This window comes from Rosa chinensis, chromosome 1 (genome assembly GCF_002994745.2).
Source record: "Rosa chinensis cultivar Old Blush chromosome 1, RchiOBHm-V2, whole genome shotgun sequence".
Lineage (NCBI taxonomy): Eukaryota > Viridiplantae > Streptophyta > Magnoliopsida > Rosales > Rosaceae > Rosa > Rosa chinensis.
Genome location: NC_037088.1, coordinates 59,041,209 through 59,062,116, shown reverse-complemented (window position 1 = coordinate 59,062,116; position 20,908 = coordinate 59,041,209). Strand labels below are relative to the sequence as shown.

The window sequence follows — 20,908 nt, the reverse complement described above, 5'->3', positions numbered from 1 at the left end:
CTCGATATTATGTAACGTTTATTGATGATTGTACTCGCATGACATGGGTATCATTACTGAAGAATAAGAGTGATGTATTTGGGATGTTTACCGAATTTCACAAAATTGTGGCAACTCAGTATCAAAAATCCATTAGAGTGTTTCAGTCTGACAATGGTGAAGAGTTTGTGAATGGCCCTATGATTGAGTTTTGCCGGTCACATGGAATTCGTCATCAAACCTCCAATTCTTATACTCCTCAACAGAATGGTTTAGCAGAACGGAAGAACAGGCAATTGATGGAAGTTGTTCGTGCTTCCTTGTTTGGCATGAATGTACCTCGGTCCTATTGGGGAGAAGCAGTAAAATCAGCAGCATATCTTATCAACCGTACTCCTTCACGGGTGATTGAGTTTCAGAATCCTCATCAGAAGCTTCATACACTTTTGACCATCCCTTTTATGCCTAATTTGGAGCCCCGGGTGTTTGGGTGCACAACCTATGTTCATATTCCCAAGCCTCAACGCAGCAAGATTGATCCCCCTGCCCGTAAGTGTATCTTTGTTGGTTATGCTGACTTCTAGAAGGGTTATCGATGTTATGATCCTCTTACTGGCACTATACATGTCTCTCTTGATGTTGCTTTTCATGAATCCGAGCCTTATTACTCAGGGGGAGCTTTTCAATCTTCCCTTCAGGGGGAGAGAGGTTGTGAAGGGAATCATCATTCTATTATTGATTTTGATGTTTTTGAAGACTTGGAAAATTTATAGGATATATTTGAAGGTAGAAATTCGGAAACAGAAAATGCAGTTGCCGAACAGAGCATTGTAAATTCTGAAATAGACAATGCGACTGCCGAACGAAGTGTTGCGAATTCCGAAACAGAAAATGCTACTGCCGAACAGAATGGGACTGCCGAATGAAGTATCGCGAATTCCGAAATAGAAAATGTAACTGCCGAACAGAGTGTTGTGAATTCCGAGACAGAAGAGACAACTTTTCTGGATAGTTTGAATCAAAATCAAGACATATCTGAAGCTCACACACAAGATATTTCCCCTTCTGCATCACCAACTGAAGATCCAGGTCAGAATGATCCACCTCAGGTACCCCTAAACTGTAATGAGTCTTCTGGGTTAGAAAGTGTCGAACCTAGGAAATCACAAAGGGTTACCAAGGGAATTCCTAAGAAACAATATGAACCATATATAAAAGACAAAGCTAAATACCCTATAGCTAATTTTATGTCTAACCATAGGATTTCAGGGTCACATGCACTTGTTGTCGATCAATTATTTACTGTATCTATTCCTAGTAACGTGCATGATGCATTGACTGATCCAAAATGGACAAAGGCGATGAATGAAGAATTGGAAGCTCTTCAAAAGAATGCAACATGGGAGCTAGTACCTATGCCGGTTGGAAAGAAGACTGTAGGATGTCGTTGGGTATTTACTGTGAAGCTTAATGCAGATGGAATTATTAATAGATACAAGGCCAGGTTGGTTGCCAAATGATATACACAACGCTATGGGATTGATTATGAGGAGACTTTTGCACCTGTGGCAAAGATTAATACTGTCCGGATTCTAATCTCACTTGCAGCAAACAAAGATTGGCCCTTGCACCAATTTGATGTGAAGAATGCTTTTCTTAATGGGAATTTGGAGGAAGAAGTGTACATAGATGTGCCCCCAGGTGTTAAGAATTACTCAAGTGACGTTGGCAAGGTGTGTAAATTGAAGAAGTCTTTGTATGGCCTGAAGCAATCTCCAAGAGCTTGGTTTGGAAGATTTTCAAAGTCTGTGAAAGCCTTTGGATACAGACAGAGCAATTCTGACCATACCTTGTTTATCAAGCACAAGAGTGGTAAGATTACAGCTCTTATTGTGTATGTTGATGACATGATTGTTACAGGGGATGATCTGAAAGAGATAAATGAATTGCAAAAATATTTGTCAAAGGAGTTTGAAATGAAGGATCTGGGACAACTGAAGTATTTTTTGGGTATTGAAGTTGCAAGGTCTAAGAAGGGGATTTCACTTTCACAGAGGAAATATGTTCTTGATTTACTTGCTGAAACGGGGATGCTGGACTGCAAACCCATCGAGACACCCATTGAGATGAATCACGGACTTGCTATCTATCCTGATCAAGTTCCAACTGATAAGGAGAGGTATCAACATCTTGTAGGAAGGTTGATTTATCTTTCACATACTAGACCTGATATTGCTTATGCTGTAAGTGTTGTTAGTCAATTTATGCATTGTCCTAGTGAAGAGCATATGGATGCAGTCTTTCATAGTTTGAAGTACTTGAAGATGGCGCTAGGTAAAGGGTTACTGTTTCAGAAAAAAGATAAATTGGAAGTTGTTGGGTACACAGATGCAGATTGGGCTGGTGATAAATCTGACAGACGTTCTACATTTGGGTACTTCACTTTGGTTGGAGGGAACCTTGTCACTTGGCGTAGCAAAAAGCAGAAAGTTGTTGCCAGATCAAGTGCAGAAGCTGAGTTCTGAGGTATGGCACACGGAGTCTATGAAATGTTGTGGATTCATAATGTCTTGAAAGACCTGAGATACAAGCTTAAAAAGCCTATGGATTTGCATTGTGATAATACAGCTGCCATTGAGATTGCACATAATCCAGTTCAGCATGATAGAACAAAGCATGTGGAGGTTGACCATCATTTTATTAAAGAAAATCTTGACAGAAAGGTTATTCGCTTTCCATTTGTAAACTCAGATGAGCAATTAGTTGATGTTCTTACTAAAGGAGTGTCCAGGAAGGTATTTGACAGCTCAGTTGACAAGTTGGGCATGATATATATCTATGCACCAACTTGAGGGGGAGTGTAGAATCACTGTAAATCTGTATGTAATTAGCATTTTATTTAATTAGGATATCCTGTAATTATGGAAAAATTGTTTTCTATTAGAGTTAGACTACTCCTTTGTACTTGTATATATACCCTCATTGTGGGATGAATAGAATCATAAAATTAACCCTGAATTGAAGTATTTTTTTCTACTCGCATGAAGTGCAGCTTTGATTTTCCAATGCACGTCCACTCACCACTCACCAGTCGATCATTCATATACTCTCCTGCCATGTGGAGTATCTAGAAATTTTATCTAGAATGGTCAAAACATAAATGGCTATTGCCTCAATAAGTAACATTTAGACCTCCCTTTAGAGTGATAGTTTAGAACCTAATGGCCACCTTTTGGATGAGATTAGATTATTGTTGCGATGTTTCTCCTCATTGGAATGTTCGTATACACCGAGGGAGATTGTAATAGGGTGGCACATGAGCTCTCCAAATATGCAGTGAAAAACATGCAGACTTGTATTGGACAGGAAACTACCCAAGCTGGTTACTTGAACTTGTAGAGGCTGACTTGGTCGCCTAGTTTTTTGCTTGTACTAGTTGCTAATTGTCATCCTGATGTATCATGATTCTATCCAATAAATGGTTCTTTATTCTCAACCAAAAAAAAAAAAAAAACTTATTCAAAATGACTAAACAAGACACAAAAGAGAGAGAGCATAAATAAAAATAAATAATTAAATAAATAAATTCATTTTCTTGTTCGACAACCCAGCGTTTCTTTTGCATCTTCAAACTCAAGTCTTCTTAATCTTCATGATTGGCCAAGAGATGGTACCTCCAATTTGTTCAATAAAACATCTCCCTCATATTATTGGTTTAAAACTTTTAATCCAAGTCTCTCTAATGATAATCCCAAAGAGATAACAATTTTTCTTTCTCCATCTCTCGAACATTTAACCCTAATTTATGCATCAAAATTTACAAAAAAAAAAATTAGTAATTGGGAACAATCGTCGTTATGAAATCTTTGCACCAGTTAATGCTTAAAAACTATTCAGTTTCATTTTCTACGGTTTTCTTTTTTTATTCCTCTATCAATAGTGTATCAAGAGTTTTTTTTTTTTTTTTTTCATAATAAGCTTGTAATTTGGTGCTATCAATCTATCATCAACAGGCAAAATTGACATCTTAAACGGGGAAAGCATTAAAGCTATTCAGCAATTGTCCAGATCTATTAGTTGCTTTCTAGACTTTAGTTTAGTGTATTGCAATTATTGGAATTACAGTTCAACTTTCTTGAGAAATGGAACTCTCTTAGATTTTTCATTGTGATAGAGATCATATTATACAAGAAGGAATCGCATATATACAAATTAAACTGTTCTTGAGGAGAGTTTTCTCAAGTTTTAGAAGCATGCTAAAGGTCATGGGTTCGAGCTGTGACATGTTGGTAAGTTATAATTCCAACATTGTAAAAGTCATGGGTACGATTCTCACTGACATATGTAAGGGTGAGGTGGGCTAAGGGTTATTTAAAAAAAAAAAAAAAATAGAAGTTTGCTTTATTGGTGGTGAATGGGTAAATGAATTGTTCTGAATGTGAAGTTCTTTGAGGATACCTTTGAAAAATTAGGGAGGTGTAGTTTGCATCCTAAACTCGGATTGCCAAAAGTAAAACCGCTACTACAGGTAGAAGCCTAAGCTGCTAGGGTTTGGGAGAGAGAACATTCTTGTTGAAAATAAAGATTAGTAGGTAGCAGGTTGGGTTAGACTTGGTTAACAACTTTGTAAATATATTTATGAGGGTTAAATTATTAGACTTTGTTGTGCTCAAAATCTATATGAAAATAAACCACTATAGATGGCCGAGTGGGTGAGAATCGTGATATTGTGGAAAATTAGAAAGAGAACAAAAAAAGAAAAGATAGCTAAGTGCAATTATTGACGTAGACAGTAATTGTGTCATTCATGAAGTTAGATATAGACTAAAATATCAAATATGAAATATCGTGGATATCATTATGACATAGACGTACAATGCTAATATTTCTTTGCATTTCATCACGAGATTGGAAATGGGAGCTTCTATTCATACCTCTAAATTTGACATTTGGACCTCCCAACTTAATAGACCTCCAACTTACTTTTACAAATAACCAATTTGTTATCTACACCTCTCTAATTTTCCTATAATGCTCATCGTCTAATAAAATCAAGAAAAACCTTTTTTTTAGATTATATTTATACTTTCAAAAATCAATAGTTAAACCTCCTTCAGTTTTTAAAGATTTAGAATTGCAACAAGTTTTTTGTTTTTTTTTTAAGTTCATCCTTTATGTACGAGTAACAGAGGAATGGGTGCGAGCAATTGAAGGAATTCCAAAATTTTTATGATCTTCAAAAGGAGCATCATATTAGGTTAGTGATCATTTAGTTAATTTGATATGGGTGATGAGGTATTTCACAATATGTTGCTTCCAAATTTTGTATATGAGACCTATATGTGGAGTTATGTTTTGCGTCTTATGGCGTGGAATGAATCTGTAGCTATTTTTGGCCTAGATCATGGTATAACTTCTCATGAATCCTGGGGATTATGGGTGATGGACGACTTCCGTGGAGTTACGGGTTCTTGGATAAAGGTTTTTTTTTTTTTTTTTTGGGAAGTTCATCCTTCATTTTACGAGGAAAGTCAAATTCTGAAAATTTTGACTACAGCGTTACATAACGTTTGGCAATATATATTTTAGGGTTTACATTGGAGGAGAAAGTTTTCCCCAAATTAAAGACTATTACTGTTCGTAGCGATAAGAAGAGATTTTTTTTCTCTTTATTAATGTCTTTATTAGTAATTTGACATGAGTTGACAAAGTCAACTATTACTTAAAAAAATAGAGAGGTCCAAATGCAAATTTTGGAGGTATGAATAAAAGCTTCCATTGGAAATAAGCCATAGCTAGAATGAAAAAATTCTACAGTGTTGTAATGTTTTGTTTTAATCCATTTACATTTGTAATAGTTTAAATATATAAGCTAGTTTAAAAATTGATGTACGTCCATTAAATATATAGGTTCGCTTCTTTTTTTAGAAAGAATGTCAAACTATATTAAGCTGAAGTATTAGAAGGATTACAATTCAGGTCGATTACATCTAAAATGAAACATTAGGGGAACAACACCACGTACTAGATGCTTACTGTCCATGAAGGAGAGCATAATGAGCCAACTAATGTGACACCGTGTTCACTTGGCGATATATGTGCCCGAATGAAGAACCGAAAGGAAAGAAAGATGATGGATTATGTCATCGTACATATGCCCAAGATCATATGTACGAAACCAAGAGTTTGATGACCCTCTGCTTGAATGGAGAAAATTGCCTCATGTCCCTCCAGTGTGGGGAGTGCCACCCCTCGGAATCTTGAAGCGAGCGAATATCGTACAAAATTATTGAATCTCCGGCGATGAGGTTAACCGTCGTATCTATTCTAAGCTTTAAAATGGGATTTTCATTCCTATAATCATGTCTGTTGACTTGTTTGCTAATTATGCTTCCACTTGGGCATGGCAAAAGAAACATATATAGGAAAGTCCGAAAGTACATATCTTCTCCAACTCAAACGCTTCTGCTTTGATACTACACGTGTTTGTGAACCTAGTGAGGCCGAGGTCCCCACCAACGAAAGAGAACAAAACAGAAGCACCCGTGAATGCGTACAATAATTCATTTGCCTTCATGTCATCCATACAAGTCACGAGGATGGAAATAATTAGCCAAAATTATGCAACTATGACGTAGACGTACAACCTCAATATTGCTTTGCATTTCATCTGTCACCGGGTTGGAAATTAATTAGCCATATTTAAAATGCGTAAGAATTCAGTCAAAAAATTCTATAGTACTGTGATGTAGACTAGTGCCGTGGAAGAAGCTCGACGGGAGGGACTCGCAATCGCATGGAAACGCCTCTTAGGAGATTAATTGGGTCCTTTAAATGGACTCATGTAGTATGGCTACTGTGATAAAGCTACTTTCTCTACTTATATATGTTCATTTACATATATGATATAAATTGTTGTTGTTTTGGTTATATGAGTTCTTTTTATGTAATTTTAGTTCTATTTGAGACTATAATTCATAATTTTTTTTGTTACAAGATTATGAACACATTTTTTTTTATAATTTGTAATTTTGGTTTTATTATACTTAAAAAGTGTAAAACAATGTGTAACTTTTTTGGATTGTAGTAATTTTTTTTTCTAGTGTAGTAAGTTTGATTCAATTAGTTATAAAATCAGTACGTATATAAATATGACAAACATGACAATAACCACACCTATTACGAGTTTTTCCTTCTTTTTTTGAGTAAAGAGGAATTATATACACACACCCCCACTTTTTTTTTTGGTACAAACACACACCCCCACTTTATTAATACACACCCTTGCATTTTTTTTCTTCATTTTTTCCTTTAAACTTCTTGTTCTACCCATATCCTATTCTTTTGGGCAAATATCAACCCTTAATTCCCACCTCTTGAATCTTTGCCCGCTTCATGGTTCAACTCCTTTTTGCAGAAAAAAAAAAATAATAAAACGGAAGCTTGAAGATAGACAGTCAATACCCAATAGTCATGGCTTCAAACCATACATATCAACTCGAGCTAAATCATCAGTTATTACCTAGATTTGATTTGGGTGATCTACAAAATATTGATAGGAGTACCTTGTTCTGATCTCTGAATAGATACTAAAAGTTTGATTAATTCTTCTTGTATAGAAGGTTGAAGAACAATGATTTATATCATGTTTTTTCTACTGTGTAACATTTGAGGAAGCTTAGAACAGAAAAAAATGAGGTAAGATCATATATAAAACTTGTTTTTTGTTTGCTTGGTTGTGAAAATGGGTATAATAGAGATTTTTAAATTTATGAAAAAGAGGGATGTGTATTAAGTATTTATATATAAAACTTCTCTTGAGTGAATCATATATATAATTGTTGGTTGACTTAGTTCCAAAAATTATTATTAAATTTCCATAAATGCAAATTTATATTATCTTGTATGAGCTTTTATCCTTTGATACTCAATCGTCTTTGCTAAATGTGGATGGAAAATGGTCAATTATCCCATAATTTTATGTTGCAGCACCTCCATTTTATTAAGAACCGTTTTTGGGTTTAATCTATTTTTAATGAAATCCGCGATATTTGCTATTGTTTTGAATAAAATCACATGCATCCAGAACTGTACGTACGTAGTGCTAGAAATCGCGTTCATAGAGTCGTAAGCTTAGAAACTAAGCTACAATGGCAGAAACCCTAACCTGATGAAGACGACGAAGCAAAATGGGAGAGAGAATAGACTGATATTGATGCTCGGTAATTTACAAAATGGTAGCAGCTTACAAAATGAAATTAAGAGAGACCAGCTATTTATACTAATTGACTGAAAGCTAATTAAGCTCGAGAATTATTCTAGATTAGCATGTAGATGATGCAACGTGGCCATCATAACGGTCCAGATTTGATCTTAATGCAAGTTAGTTGCACACGGTGAGGCTCAAGAGCATTCCTGTAGCACAAGCTGTTAATGAGCTGGCTAGCATCACATGCAAGGCACGCAACTGTACTGGCACTCATGCTGAGCTCACTAGCTTCATCATTAGGCATTGTTTGCAAGAGTTAGGCCAGGAGAACATGTGAAGTATGCGTAGCTAGTTGAGCCTTCGCTTTCTGTTGTGACAGGTTTGCTATCATCACCAAGTACACTAGGCACAGTAGATACCATACTAGGACTGCCATCAGTATTAGGCACATCACAGGCACTAGCAATAGGCATACTCATTGTGCTAACACGTAGAAGCCTTAAACTTTTGACTAGCTTACATGAAAAAGTAGAGCTTTGAAGCTTTACCTTTCACCTTATATTTGCTCGAACAATTCCAGCTATAAATACATGTTTGAAGTTCTTGGATGAGACTATGAGAGTTACAGGCTCTAGCTAGTAGAACCATACATAGTAATAGTATGGCTCTTCGGTGGTTTCCCTTTCTTAGCCTCATTTGCAGTATTTTACTGCTTGTTGTCGATGTTACTCACTCAGCAGTTCAGGATGCCCGAAAGGTATATCTCTCAAGTTCTATTAGTCCTAATAATCTAACTTAACTTACATTAGCTTATGCATTTGATATTGAAACTTTAGATCATATCACTTTGCATTGATTTTGAAAGTTCCATCTCACTTAACGTGGATTTTGCAATTTGATGCAGGCTTATATTGTGTATATGGGCAACAAGCCAAAGAACGGGGCACCCATATTACCTGGTCTTCATGTGAATATGCTACAAGACGTAGTTGACAATAGCAACATTGATATTGCACATGAAGATCTGCTTCTTCACAGCTACAAGAGAAGTTTCAATGGATTTGCTGCAGTTCTCACAGAGCAAGAAGCACAAAAAATGATTGGTACTGCTGCAACCCTACCTTTGCATTGAATAAATCTTACTATTCGTACGGGAATAGATGGAGTAGTGTACGTATAAATATTATAATAGCTAAATTCTTGTATTGATGATGAAAATGAAAGAACTGGCTAAACGATAACGGAAGAAGAAGAAGAAGGATGAAGACCGTGAAGAAGGGGTATTGGTAATTTTTCTGGGCAATTGTACAATTGTTAACTCTCACTCAGTCAAATGATGAATCACCCTTTTCATACGGACTCGATTATTAAGCCCATGACAACTGGTCTTGCTAACTGCTCCTATAGGCTATAGTTGATCAACACGTGTTGCTGTAGAGATGACCCCTTTTTTTACTGAGGCTTTGATCATTCTTTTTATCTTGACCATCTCTATTGACTTCGACATAAACTCTTAACATCCCCCCACAAACTAGTATTTGACTACTCAGGGGTACCAACAGGGATAAGTAAATGTGGAACTGCAGATATAAGAATTGCTACATAGTGATGTGTCATCAAGATTTTCTGCTGTGGTGAGTGATTGCTGTTGGAGGTCATATGGTTTGTTGCTCCATAATCAATGTGCCACACTTCATGATTCGGTGGTGTATTTTGACAATAGGCAAGCAATCCATTTTTCTTGTTTTTATTTTTAATCTTGGGGTGGGGGGGGAGGGTGCTTTTCTTTGTCTTCTCCACCGAGTGAGGGAGGAAGGGGACTGGAATAAGCCGATTTTCATTTTCCGAAGCCTGAAGAGCTCTCCTTTTCTCTCTCATGGTGCTTCGTAATTTCTCTATCATCCTTCTCTCCCTCACCTGAAGTCCTGAAAAAGCCTCTTTCTGAAATTCTAGAATTGATGATGAAAATGAAAGAACTAGCTAAACAAATTAAAGAAGGAAGAAGAAGAAAGATGAAGACGATGAAGAACCGGTATTGGTAATTTTTCTAGGTAATTGTACAATATATTGCTAACTCTCACTCAGTAAAATGATGAATTGCGATCTTCCTTTTTATACCGACTCCATTACTAAGCCATGGTAACTGATACTGCTAACTGCTCCCATAGCTGATCAACACGTGTTGATGTAGAGACGACCCTTTTTTATTGAGGGTTTGATAATTTTGATCATACTTTTATCTTGACCATCTGTGTGTTGACCTCGACGTATACTCTTAACAATAATTAATATATACATATATATATGATCAAATGTATGTATACAGGAATGGATGGTGTAGTGTCTGTCTTTCCAAGCAAACAGAGGAGCGTCAAAACAACAAAGTCATGGAACTTTCTTGGGTTTCCAGAAACAGTTAAAAGAGGCGCCCTTGAAAGGGATATCATTGTTGGTGTGATAGACAGTGGAGTTTGGCCAGAGTCGGACAGCTTTAGTGATGCTGGTTTTGGCCCCCCACCCAAGAAATGGAAAGGCAAATGTCAAGGCAATGGAAATCTTACTTGTAACAAGTATAAATGCTAACTAATCGATCCGTTCTAGCATGTCACTAAATAAATTAATGACTTTTTGTACTAGCTAATATGGATTTATTTACTGAAATCTCAACAGTAAAATCATCGGAGCAAAATATTATCGTGCTTCTCAATCATTCAAAGAAGATGTTGAGTCTCCAAGAGACTCAAACGGTCATGGAACTCACACCGCATCAACAGCAGCTGGGAACACAGTGATCAAGGCGAGCTTTAATGATTTAGGGTCGGGAACAGCAAGAGGAGGGGTGCCATCAGCGCGTATTGCTGTATACAAAGCATGTTGGGGCAGCAGTGGCAGTTGTGACGATGCTGATGTTCTAGCCGCATTCGATGATGCCATTGCTGACGGTGTAGACATTCTCTCTGTTTCCGTTGGGGGCACTATTCCACTTGATTATTTGAATGATCCATTTGCAATTGGGTCATTTCACGCTATTGGAAATGGGATATTAGTTTCCATGGCCGCTGGTAACGAAGGTCCGGGCGGAAAAACTGTGACAAACTTTGCACCATGGCAACTTTCTGTGGCTGCTACCACCATAAACCGCCAATTCATCACCAAGGTTCAATTGGGTAATGGTAAAATCTATGAGGTAATTAATTAAATCTAGCTTCGCAACTGCTACTTACGATTAATTAGTACTTCTCTACATTTCTAACTAGTAACTTTTGTTTGTATATTAACTACCAGGGACTTTTACCGAACATATATGGCCTCCGGGGTAAATTCTATCCTTTAATTTATGGTGGAGACGCGCCCAATACAAAAGCAGGTGCTGACGGGAGTATCTCTAGGTATTGATCTTTCAATTAGGACTTCATCCATTAATGACTTATTAAGCTCGGGTTAAAATTTTTTACTCGAAAAAAAAAAAAATTCGGTAAATATTGTTTCAAACTTAATTGGTTCTTGTTGTTCAATCTGTTGAATCTTACACTAATTATCATCCCAAAATGTGACCATTCCCAAACCTGGATATGATATATCATGTTACTAAATTAATTACAGGTTTTGTGTAAAAGATGCCTTAGAAGAAGATTTGATCAAAGGTAAAATTGTGTTGTGTGATGGCCCTATGGATGGGGCTGGGGATGGGGCCATATTGGGTGGTGCAGCCGGAATTGTTCTGACGGGAAAAAAAGTCGACGATGAACAGCTTGGCCCTTATCCCGTGCCTGCTTCTTTCGTCGGGTTGGAAGAAAATAGCGACATTTACAAATACATAAATTCAACAAGGTAACTATTAAGGAACTAAGAAGCTTAACAGTTGGTATAAGGATATGCATGTTAATTAATCTTGATTTTTATAGGAACGCAACTGCAACTATATGGAAAAGTGAAGAGATTAGTGATGTATTGGCTCCATACGTGCCCTCCTACTCATCGAGGGGCCCAAATCCGATCAATCCCAACATTCTCAAGGTGACTTGATTCATAATGAAATATTAATTGTATATTTAGGCTCAAACTATAGGAATGATATTACAAGTGATCGATGAAGTAGAACATGCATGTTTAACAGTTACATATCAATATATGGCCTTGCAGCCAGATTTAGCGGCTCCAGGAACTTACATTCTGGCAGCATATCCCCCAAGTGGTGGTGGCGGTAGAGCTGGATACTATATAGATACCGGGACATCAATGGCATGCCCCCATGCTACGGCCACAGCTGCATATGTCAAATCATTTCACCCTAAATGGTCACCGGCTGCTATCCAATCAGCTCTCATCACTACTGGTTTGTTTTTATACTTTGTAAAGAAGAGTTTTCATCTCTTGTGGGAAAGTAGTGTTATGTTGCAGAATATTGGACTAGTTATCAAACCAATTATAAAAAGATATATAAATTCTTATGTATTTCCATTCTTTTGCAGCTAAACCCATGAGTGCCAAAACTAGCCCTGATGCTGAATTTGCATATGGAGCTGGCCTAATAAACCCTTCTAGGGCACCATATCCTGGTTTGGTGTACGATCTTGATGAACAAGACTACATAAATTTTTTGTGTTCACAAGGATACAGTGGTAAACTATTGCAAGCCATAACCAGGGACAAGACTAGTTGCTCATCAAAATCTAATAATGGAACAGCTAATGACCTGAACTATCCTTCTTTTGCACTTTCCATCAAGGATCCGAAATTTGTCAATGGGGTCTTCCATAGGACTGTCACTAATGTTGGATCGTCAAAGTCCACATACAGAGCTAACATAGTGGCTCCATTGGGACTCAAAATCAATGTGAATCCAAGTGTGCTATCGTTCACATCTCTCGAGCAAAAGAAATCTTTTGTTGTCACTATAAAAGGGCCGATTGAGAAATCAAATCTAGTCTCTGCGTCTTTGGTGTGGGATGATGGTGCTTTCCAAGTCAGGAGCCCCATTGTTGTCTATGTTGCTGTTTAGTTAAGAGGTGTGTCATGTAATAAAATATAAGTGAAAGCAAAAATATTGGAAATGTCCAAGTCTATGGGCACAATTATAATAATATATGTCTCCAATATTTCATCTATGATCTATTTCTTATTTGCTTACTTGTTTCAGCTTGCCATGAAAAACTAACTTATTTACATAATTTTATATTTGGTTGAACACATATGGGACACCACTAGGGCTGCACACGGATTGGGTTGGATCGGTTTTGACTCCAAACCGTCTCTATGCCAAAGTGAGCGGTTTAGACATTTTGGACAACCGGTCCTCAAAAAAAATAAGCTCAATCCGACCCAATCCTATCCAATTAAAGATGGTTTGGTTTGGTCGGTTTAGGCGGTTTTCACCTATATAATATTAACATGATATTTATGAAAAAAATTCCTAGTAAAAATTAAATCTCAAGAATTGAAATTATGTTAAATTATCTAAATTTAAAGTTCAATAATTAAAATCCAAAACATATAGTCCAAAAATAAAACCTAAATTAGATTCAAAGTGATTCACTTATTTAACGACTTAGCCATCAATACTAGCTTAATATGATAGTATTAAAGGTAAAAAAATGAGAGATTGAGAGATCAGAGATGTGATATGAAATGATCAAAAAAATTGTAGCGATTATATACTAAGGTTTTAGGCCTTTGGACCTTGAATTCAATATGATAGTATATCATTTGAGAATAAAGTTATAACTGGAGATTTAAAACTTACTTAGAACAAACCGGACAAATGAATATATATATATATATATATATATATAACTTTTTCTCTTATATTTCAAACATACCGGTCGGTTCGGATTCTGGGGTTTAAGTGTAGGAGAAACCAAACCAATCCAGTTCATAAATGGTTTGGTTCGGTATTGAACCAATTTTCAATTTTTAAAGTTAAAAAACCTTAACCAAACCATATTTATCGGTCGGTTTTGGCCAGTTTGTACCATGTTTTGCACACCCCTAGACACCACTTATGAGGGAACACTCCTGCAGATGCTCTTGCTAATTATGGAGCAAACCATGTTGGCCATTTTTGGTGGGATGATTCACCTTGCTTTTCATTGCAGTCTCTTAGCTTTGATGCTTCATCAAGAATTTCTTACCGTGGATCATGATTTTGGAATTTTTCCTGTATTTTTTTCTTTACTTCATTTCAAATGTGTTTCTCCACATGGTTTTGGTTTCTATGTCCTCCCCGTTATGTATTGCTATTTTTTTTCAATAATAAACATAAATAAGGGGTCGGGCCTTGGGCTCCCAGAATGTAGTAGACCCTTTCCTTCGGGTTTGAGGGTAGGACTTGGTCTTTAAATCGTCTACTTCTGAGGAGCTAATATCGCCTCATCTCTTAATATATACTAGATGGCCCCACACACTATGGGGGGTGTATTCAATTCAGATTTTAAAAGATTTTGTTTGAGTTTTTATAATCCATGGATTTACTTAATCCACAGATTGTTTAAATTTTATATGGACTCTGATTGATTTACTGGTATTTTTGTTTTTTTTTTTTATCAAATAAGAACTTCATTAATAAAAACAAAGATTACAATGAGAATGGGAGATAAAAGCTTCAACCGAAACCTTTCCCACTTTAGATGTCAAAATGGACATCTATACTGACGCACTGTTGAAGCCAAACTAGGCTCCGACTCCAAACATACTAAAAAACTTAACTAAAACACTAAACTGGCACCAGACAAAGTGGCAGAAACAACAAAACGTATTGGAGCAGACTCAGCCAAGAACACCAACTCCCACCCAGAATCCACCTGGCCAGCAATTGATCGACCAAACCAACACTCGTCGTTGCTTCGAACCCGATCAAAGGGATTTCTGGACAGTCAGACCTAGGACTAAAGAAAACCCAACACCGTCATCCCATCACTACTCCAAAGCGCCATCACTTCCAACCCAAATCCTGATAGGAAATACCTCCTAGAAAGCCATTAATGCTCGTCTATGCCACAGGCAGACTTTGTGCTGACTCTAAACTAGGCAAGAACGACCCTCAGGAAGGCCAAAGTGATGATTGTCTCTGCCACCACCTACAGTGCACCCGACCTAATACAAACCAGCTAAAAAAACCACAAACCAAAACCAGAATGAAAGAAAAAACATCAAAACACTATTTCCCAGATTGGGTCCAGATTGTGCCCAAAACCATAGACCCGGCCTAACTGCAGCTCCATCATCCCGACTCCCATTGACCGCCGTGACCACAGTTCCCTCGCTCCTTCGCCATCCAAACCTTGGTTGCAGACCGAGACACCTCACTTGTCTTTACATCTACCAGGATCGCGACCTCACCACTCCACCCATTAGCACCACCCCTGTAACACCCCTCCGGAACCCGGCCGGAGATCAATCTGACTCCAAACCACCAAGAAGTTCGGATCCAAGCAGTAGTGCACCCAAACAAGCCCGCTCCGAACCCCACCCATCCCCCCTAAACCATATCAGGAACGAACCATCACCCTCGATCTGGGGTTTCCCGTCCCCAGCCAGCCACCCGACCATCCAAGCCCGGATCGATCCAGCCACCCCCTCCACGACGTCCCCATACGTCTTTTCCATCTTGTCCCGATGAGTCGCTCCCATTCCGATTCATCTGTCCATCCTCCGCCGGCAGAAAAACCCCGCGAACCCCGATGATCGAAGCCCAAAGCCTACTGACCAAAGATCGACGCCACTACTTGACGATGAAAGGCGACACTAGGCCTACCCGTTCTGCAACAACGTCCGTAGGACGCGTCACCGGACGAGTGAGAAGAAATTTGAGAGAAACTCTTGCGGCTAGGGTTTTTTTGTCAGTGAACACTTTTTTACCTACTTTAGACAATAATGAACTAGAAATGCTGATGTGAATTACGCATGATGATAATAAATGATTACCAAATTGGAATTGCTGATTTGATGAATGATGAATTATGCATGCAAGTGATATATGATTAATGAGCTTTGAATGATGAATGTTAGAGATATATTGATGCTGTTTTGGAAATTGTTGATGAAAACTGTAAATCTGAAATTATACGTTAAGACCTGTTTTTGTTGATGAGTTTTTATTTTGGTTATTGCTTATGTTCAAGAATTATTAAAGACCTGAATTGATGTTCTTGTGAAACTGAAAAAAAACCAAATGTCTAAATGAGAAACTGCAGCTTATGCTAAAACTGAAAATAATCCCTAAATTGATTGTGTACTGAAATTACATGCCTATTTATGTGTGCCTATTATGTGATTGTGTACTGAATTGATTAAAGTTGGGGAGAATATTCACACAAATGACATTTTTGCCTCTCATTAGTAACAATTATCTTATGTTTAATCGGGTTTTCTATAGAGCTAAAAAATGGATGCAATTGATATTTCAAGACGTTTAAGTCAAGAAGCATCCGTTTGTTTGCATACGTTAAAAATTCCTTTCCACATTTCAACCTTGGATACCGGAGATAAGGATATTTGTTATGAGATATTTGAACATATCCCAAAACAATATACCTTTGGAGTGATAAGGAGCTTTGAGACTCTGGAGAAATTAAGTTCTTTAGGAGTTTGAATGAAGATAACCCTGACTTTGGATACATCATCAAGCCAGATGGATTTTTCACTCCGATTGATATTGAAGGGGATGTTTGCATGGTGAAGTACCATCAGGTTTTTGAGACTGCTGAACATTGGTATGAAAACTTCCGAGAAAAAAAAAAAGGTCAGATGATGACTTCTATAGAATTTTAAATAAAATCGAACCAACGTTGGAGTCTCGATACAAGAGGAGTAAATCTATTGGTGATATAAAGAAGGACATAGTTATTACAGATGATGAGCAAATATTCTTTTGGAATTGGGTTCCAAAAAGTAAGGATTTTAAGACGGAAGTTAAGGCCCTTGAACAGTTTCTCATGGATATAATCATAGCCGTCTTGATGCATTGGTGAATTTCATCAAAACTAAGTATGCGGTGGTGTACTGGAAGGAAGTATAGGAGGAATCATCAAGTGTTGTATTTTGTTGCTTTACTCAAACTTTGAAAAGTGTTTGTACTGAGAGATGAATTAGTTCAGGAAAACATATTAAAAACTACATTAGTTTTGATGAAATTCACTAATGCATCAAGACGGCTATGATTAATGACGAGCGTCTTTATATCCATGAGAAACTGTTCAAGGACCTTAACTTCCGTCTTAAAATCCTTACTTTTTGGAACCCAATTCCAAAAGAATATTTGCTCATCATCTATAATAACTATGTCCTTCTTTATATCACCAATAGATTTAGTCCTCTTGTACCGAGACTCCAACGCTGGTCCGATTTTATTTAAAATTCTATAGAAGTCATCATATGACCTTTTTTTTCTTGGAAGTTTTCATACCAATGTTCAGCGATCTCAAAAACCCGATGGTACTTCACCATGCAAACATCCTTCAATATCAACCGAAGTGAAAAAACCATCTGGCTTGATGATGTATCCAAAGTCTGGGTTATCTTCATTCAAACTCCTAAAATGAGAGCTTAATTTCTCCAGAGTCTCAAAGCTCCTTATCACTCCCAAGGTATATTGTTTTTGGATATGTTCAAATATCCCATAACAAATATCCTTATCCCCGGTATCCAAGGTTGAAATGTGGAAAGGAATTTTTAATGTATGCAAACAAACGGATGCTTCTTGACTTAAACGTCTTGAAATATCAATTGCATCCATTTTTTAGCCCTATAGAAAACCTGATTAAACATAAGATAATTGTTACTAATGAGAGGCAAAAATGTCATTTGTGTGAATATTCTGCCCAACTTTAATCAATTCAGTACACAATCACATAATAGGCACACATGAATAGGCATGTAATTTCAGTACACAATCAATTTAGGAATTATTTTCAGTTTTAGCATAAGCTGCAGTTTCTCATTTAGACATTTGGTTTATGTTCAGTTTCACAAGAACATCAATTCAGGTCTTTAATAATTCTTGAACAGAAGCAATAACCAAAATAAAAACTCATCAACAAAAGCAGGTCTTAACGTATAATTTCAGATTTGCAGTTTTCATCAACAATTTCCAAAACAGCATCAATATATCTCTAACATTCATCATTCAAAGCTCATTAATCATATATCACTTGCATGCATAATTCATCATTCATCAAATCAGCAATTCCAATTTGGTAATCATTTATTATCATCATGCTTAATTCACATCAGCATTTCTAGTTCATTAAAAAGTTTATCACTAGAGTTTTCAATCATATATCTATTACAATACTCTTACCTTTAGCTGATGCGATATGCTAAGAACGCAAGCTTGTATTAACCATCAAATCTGCAGAGATCACCACCAAGACAGCAGTTAATGTCAAAATTGAATGGAGCAAGCAAGACTGGACACAGGTGATGAAATTGGAAAGTTTGAGGGTAATCTTGAATCTTGATTGAAGCAAAACCATAGAGACTGAATTTAGTCCAAAATTTAATAATTGTTTAAGTAAACCCTAATTTGTGTTTGACCCAAACTCTAGGTTACTTGCCCTAGTGGTAATAGGGTTAAATTAGAAGGATCTAGATTCCTATTCAATGTACGATTACTTTCCTTGTATGATTGAGAGTTTATGCATTATAATCCTCTATATAAAGAGACCCCTATTATCAATGAGAACACACAGCAATTTCCTCTCAAATTTTGATTCCCTAAAACACGTTATCAATACGAGCCCTAACCCTAGCTTTAGAAACCAAAACCCCAAAAATTGATCAAGCTCCACCGGATTATCCTTGCCTGCACTACTACTGCCCCCACAGCCCCCGCGTCGCAACTCAATGTTAACCCTACCAGGTTAGATTCACTTCCCCTGCAGCGCCAACAAGCCCTGATTGCCTTCTGCCTTCGTTACCGCGACTCACCAGCGACACCGCAACCCTGCGATCCCAGTGTCACCGCAACTCACCCGCGACCCTGCAACCCCTCGACCCAGCGACCTCGGGGCATCGCTGCATTCCTGCAGCATCCTCGCGGCATCGCGACATCCCTGCAGCACCCTTGAGGCATCCCCGCTACTCCGCACCCCCGCGACACTCCCACGACGCGCCCGCAAACTTTTCGCCGACAAGCCTACGACCATGCGACCATCTCTCTAGTCTGTTCGCCTAAGACTGAAGCTCGCTCTGCAATCCAACGAGGTAAACTTTTCTAAAAGTTCCCGTTTTTGAAGTTTTTCATTCTTTTCTTCTTTTCTCAGGGACTTGCAATCTCCCTTCTCTTACCCCCCCCCCCTTTCTTCTTCATAGGGGAGACCAATAGCCGAACTGTGAGGGTTTGTGCTCACTCCAAGCTTGGAGCTTGTAGAGTCCTCCAAACTTAGAGTTTGTTGAAAAGAAAACGATCGGCCACATACATCTTTGTTTCGATCTAATCCAAAACCCCTCTTGGAATCGGATTTTTCTTGGAAGTGACTACGCTCAGAAAATCCCTAATTTCTTGGAAGCGACTAAGCTCAGAAATTTTATAGTCTTTCGTGGTAGCCTTTTTCGCTCCGAAACTAACCCTAATCTTGTATTGTTTTTCAGGATGAGTTACCTGAACAAGTTGAACTTTGTTCCACTGGAGACAACTGGCACAGGATACCATAGGTGGGTTCGAGATGTGCGCCAACATCTTAAGGCTGATAGACTTCTGGAAACCATCTAAGAGCTTAGTCAGAACGTGCTCTCTATTGAGCAAGCTACTGCTTTTGGAGCAAATCAATCTAAAGCCATAATTCTCTTAACAAGGCACATGAATGACGCGCTCTAAAGTGAATACCTCAATGAGGAAGACCCAAGAAAGCTATCGGTAGAACTTGAGCAGCGATTTGGCAACGTTCGTGACTCGCTACTTCTTGATTTAGAAGTACGATGGCATAGCCTCTGCTTTTGTGATTTCAAGTCTGTGCTTGACTATAACTCTGAAGCTCTTTGTATCAAGTCTCTGATCGAGTTTTGTGGCCAAGCCATAACTGATACGATGTTGATCGAGAAGACTCTATCTACCTTCCCCTTCTCTGCCCTGATGATTTCAAAGAATTATCGGATTGATGTGAATGCAGGACGTATCACAAGGTTTCATGAGCTCATTGGAGCCATGAACGTAGCTGAAAAGCACGACAATATTCTTTTGAAGAACTATAATGCTAGACCCGTGGGAACTAAGTCTATTCCGGAGTTTAACTATAGTCGCACCCCAAGGGAGGACGCAAGGAGTGAAACCCTAAGAGTAGGGACAATTCTGGATGTTCTGGTGCATATTCTCGCCCTAAAGAGGAATGAAATCACCTAGAGAGGCGTGTACGGAACCGTGGAGGTCAACGTGTGAAGAGAGAGAGAGGCAGAGCCTCCGACCATGGTGGTAATGCCACCAAGAACAATGATCGTCCAAATCACATATAAGTGATGTTGCTTACTCTAATTGGCTGATTGCCTTTGCAGAGTTTCTTCCAGCAGGCAATGAGATACATGCCTCTATGTATGAGGCGAAGAAGACCCTGAGTGCTCTAGGAATGGATTACACTAAAATTCATGCCTGCCCTAACGATTGCATTTTGTATCGAAAAGAGTATGCTAATGAAATAAAGTGTCCTACATGTGGTCTTTCAAGGTGGAAAGTAGGTAAAAACTCCAAAGAGAGGGAAGGTGTACCTGCAAAGGTACTATGGTACTTTC

The 20,908-nt window shown here is 37.9% G+C and overlaps 1 protein-coding gene across 1 annotated transcript; it reads left to right on the top strand.

Annotated features, from left to right (window-relative positions):
- Positions 1 to 8,670: 8,670 nt before the first annotated feature.
- LOC112185063 (cucumisin) lies at positions 8,671 to 13,294 on the top strand. Its single transcript, XM_024323272.2, has 9 exons — positions 8,671 to 8,945; positions 9,093 to 9,291; positions 10,515 to 10,758; positions 10,859 to 11,375; positions 11,474 to 11,577; positions 11,792 to 12,019; positions 12,094 to 12,205; positions 12,332 to 12,524; positions 12,661 to 13,294. The coding sequence occupies exons 1-9, from the start codon at positions 8,850 to 8,852 to the stop codon at positions 13,188 to 13,190; spliced, it is 2,223 nt and encodes a 740-aa protein (XP_024179040.1). The 5' UTR covers positions 8,671 to 8,849; the 3' UTR covers positions 13,191 to 13,294.
- Positions 13,295 to 20,908: the final 7,614 nt, after the last annotated feature.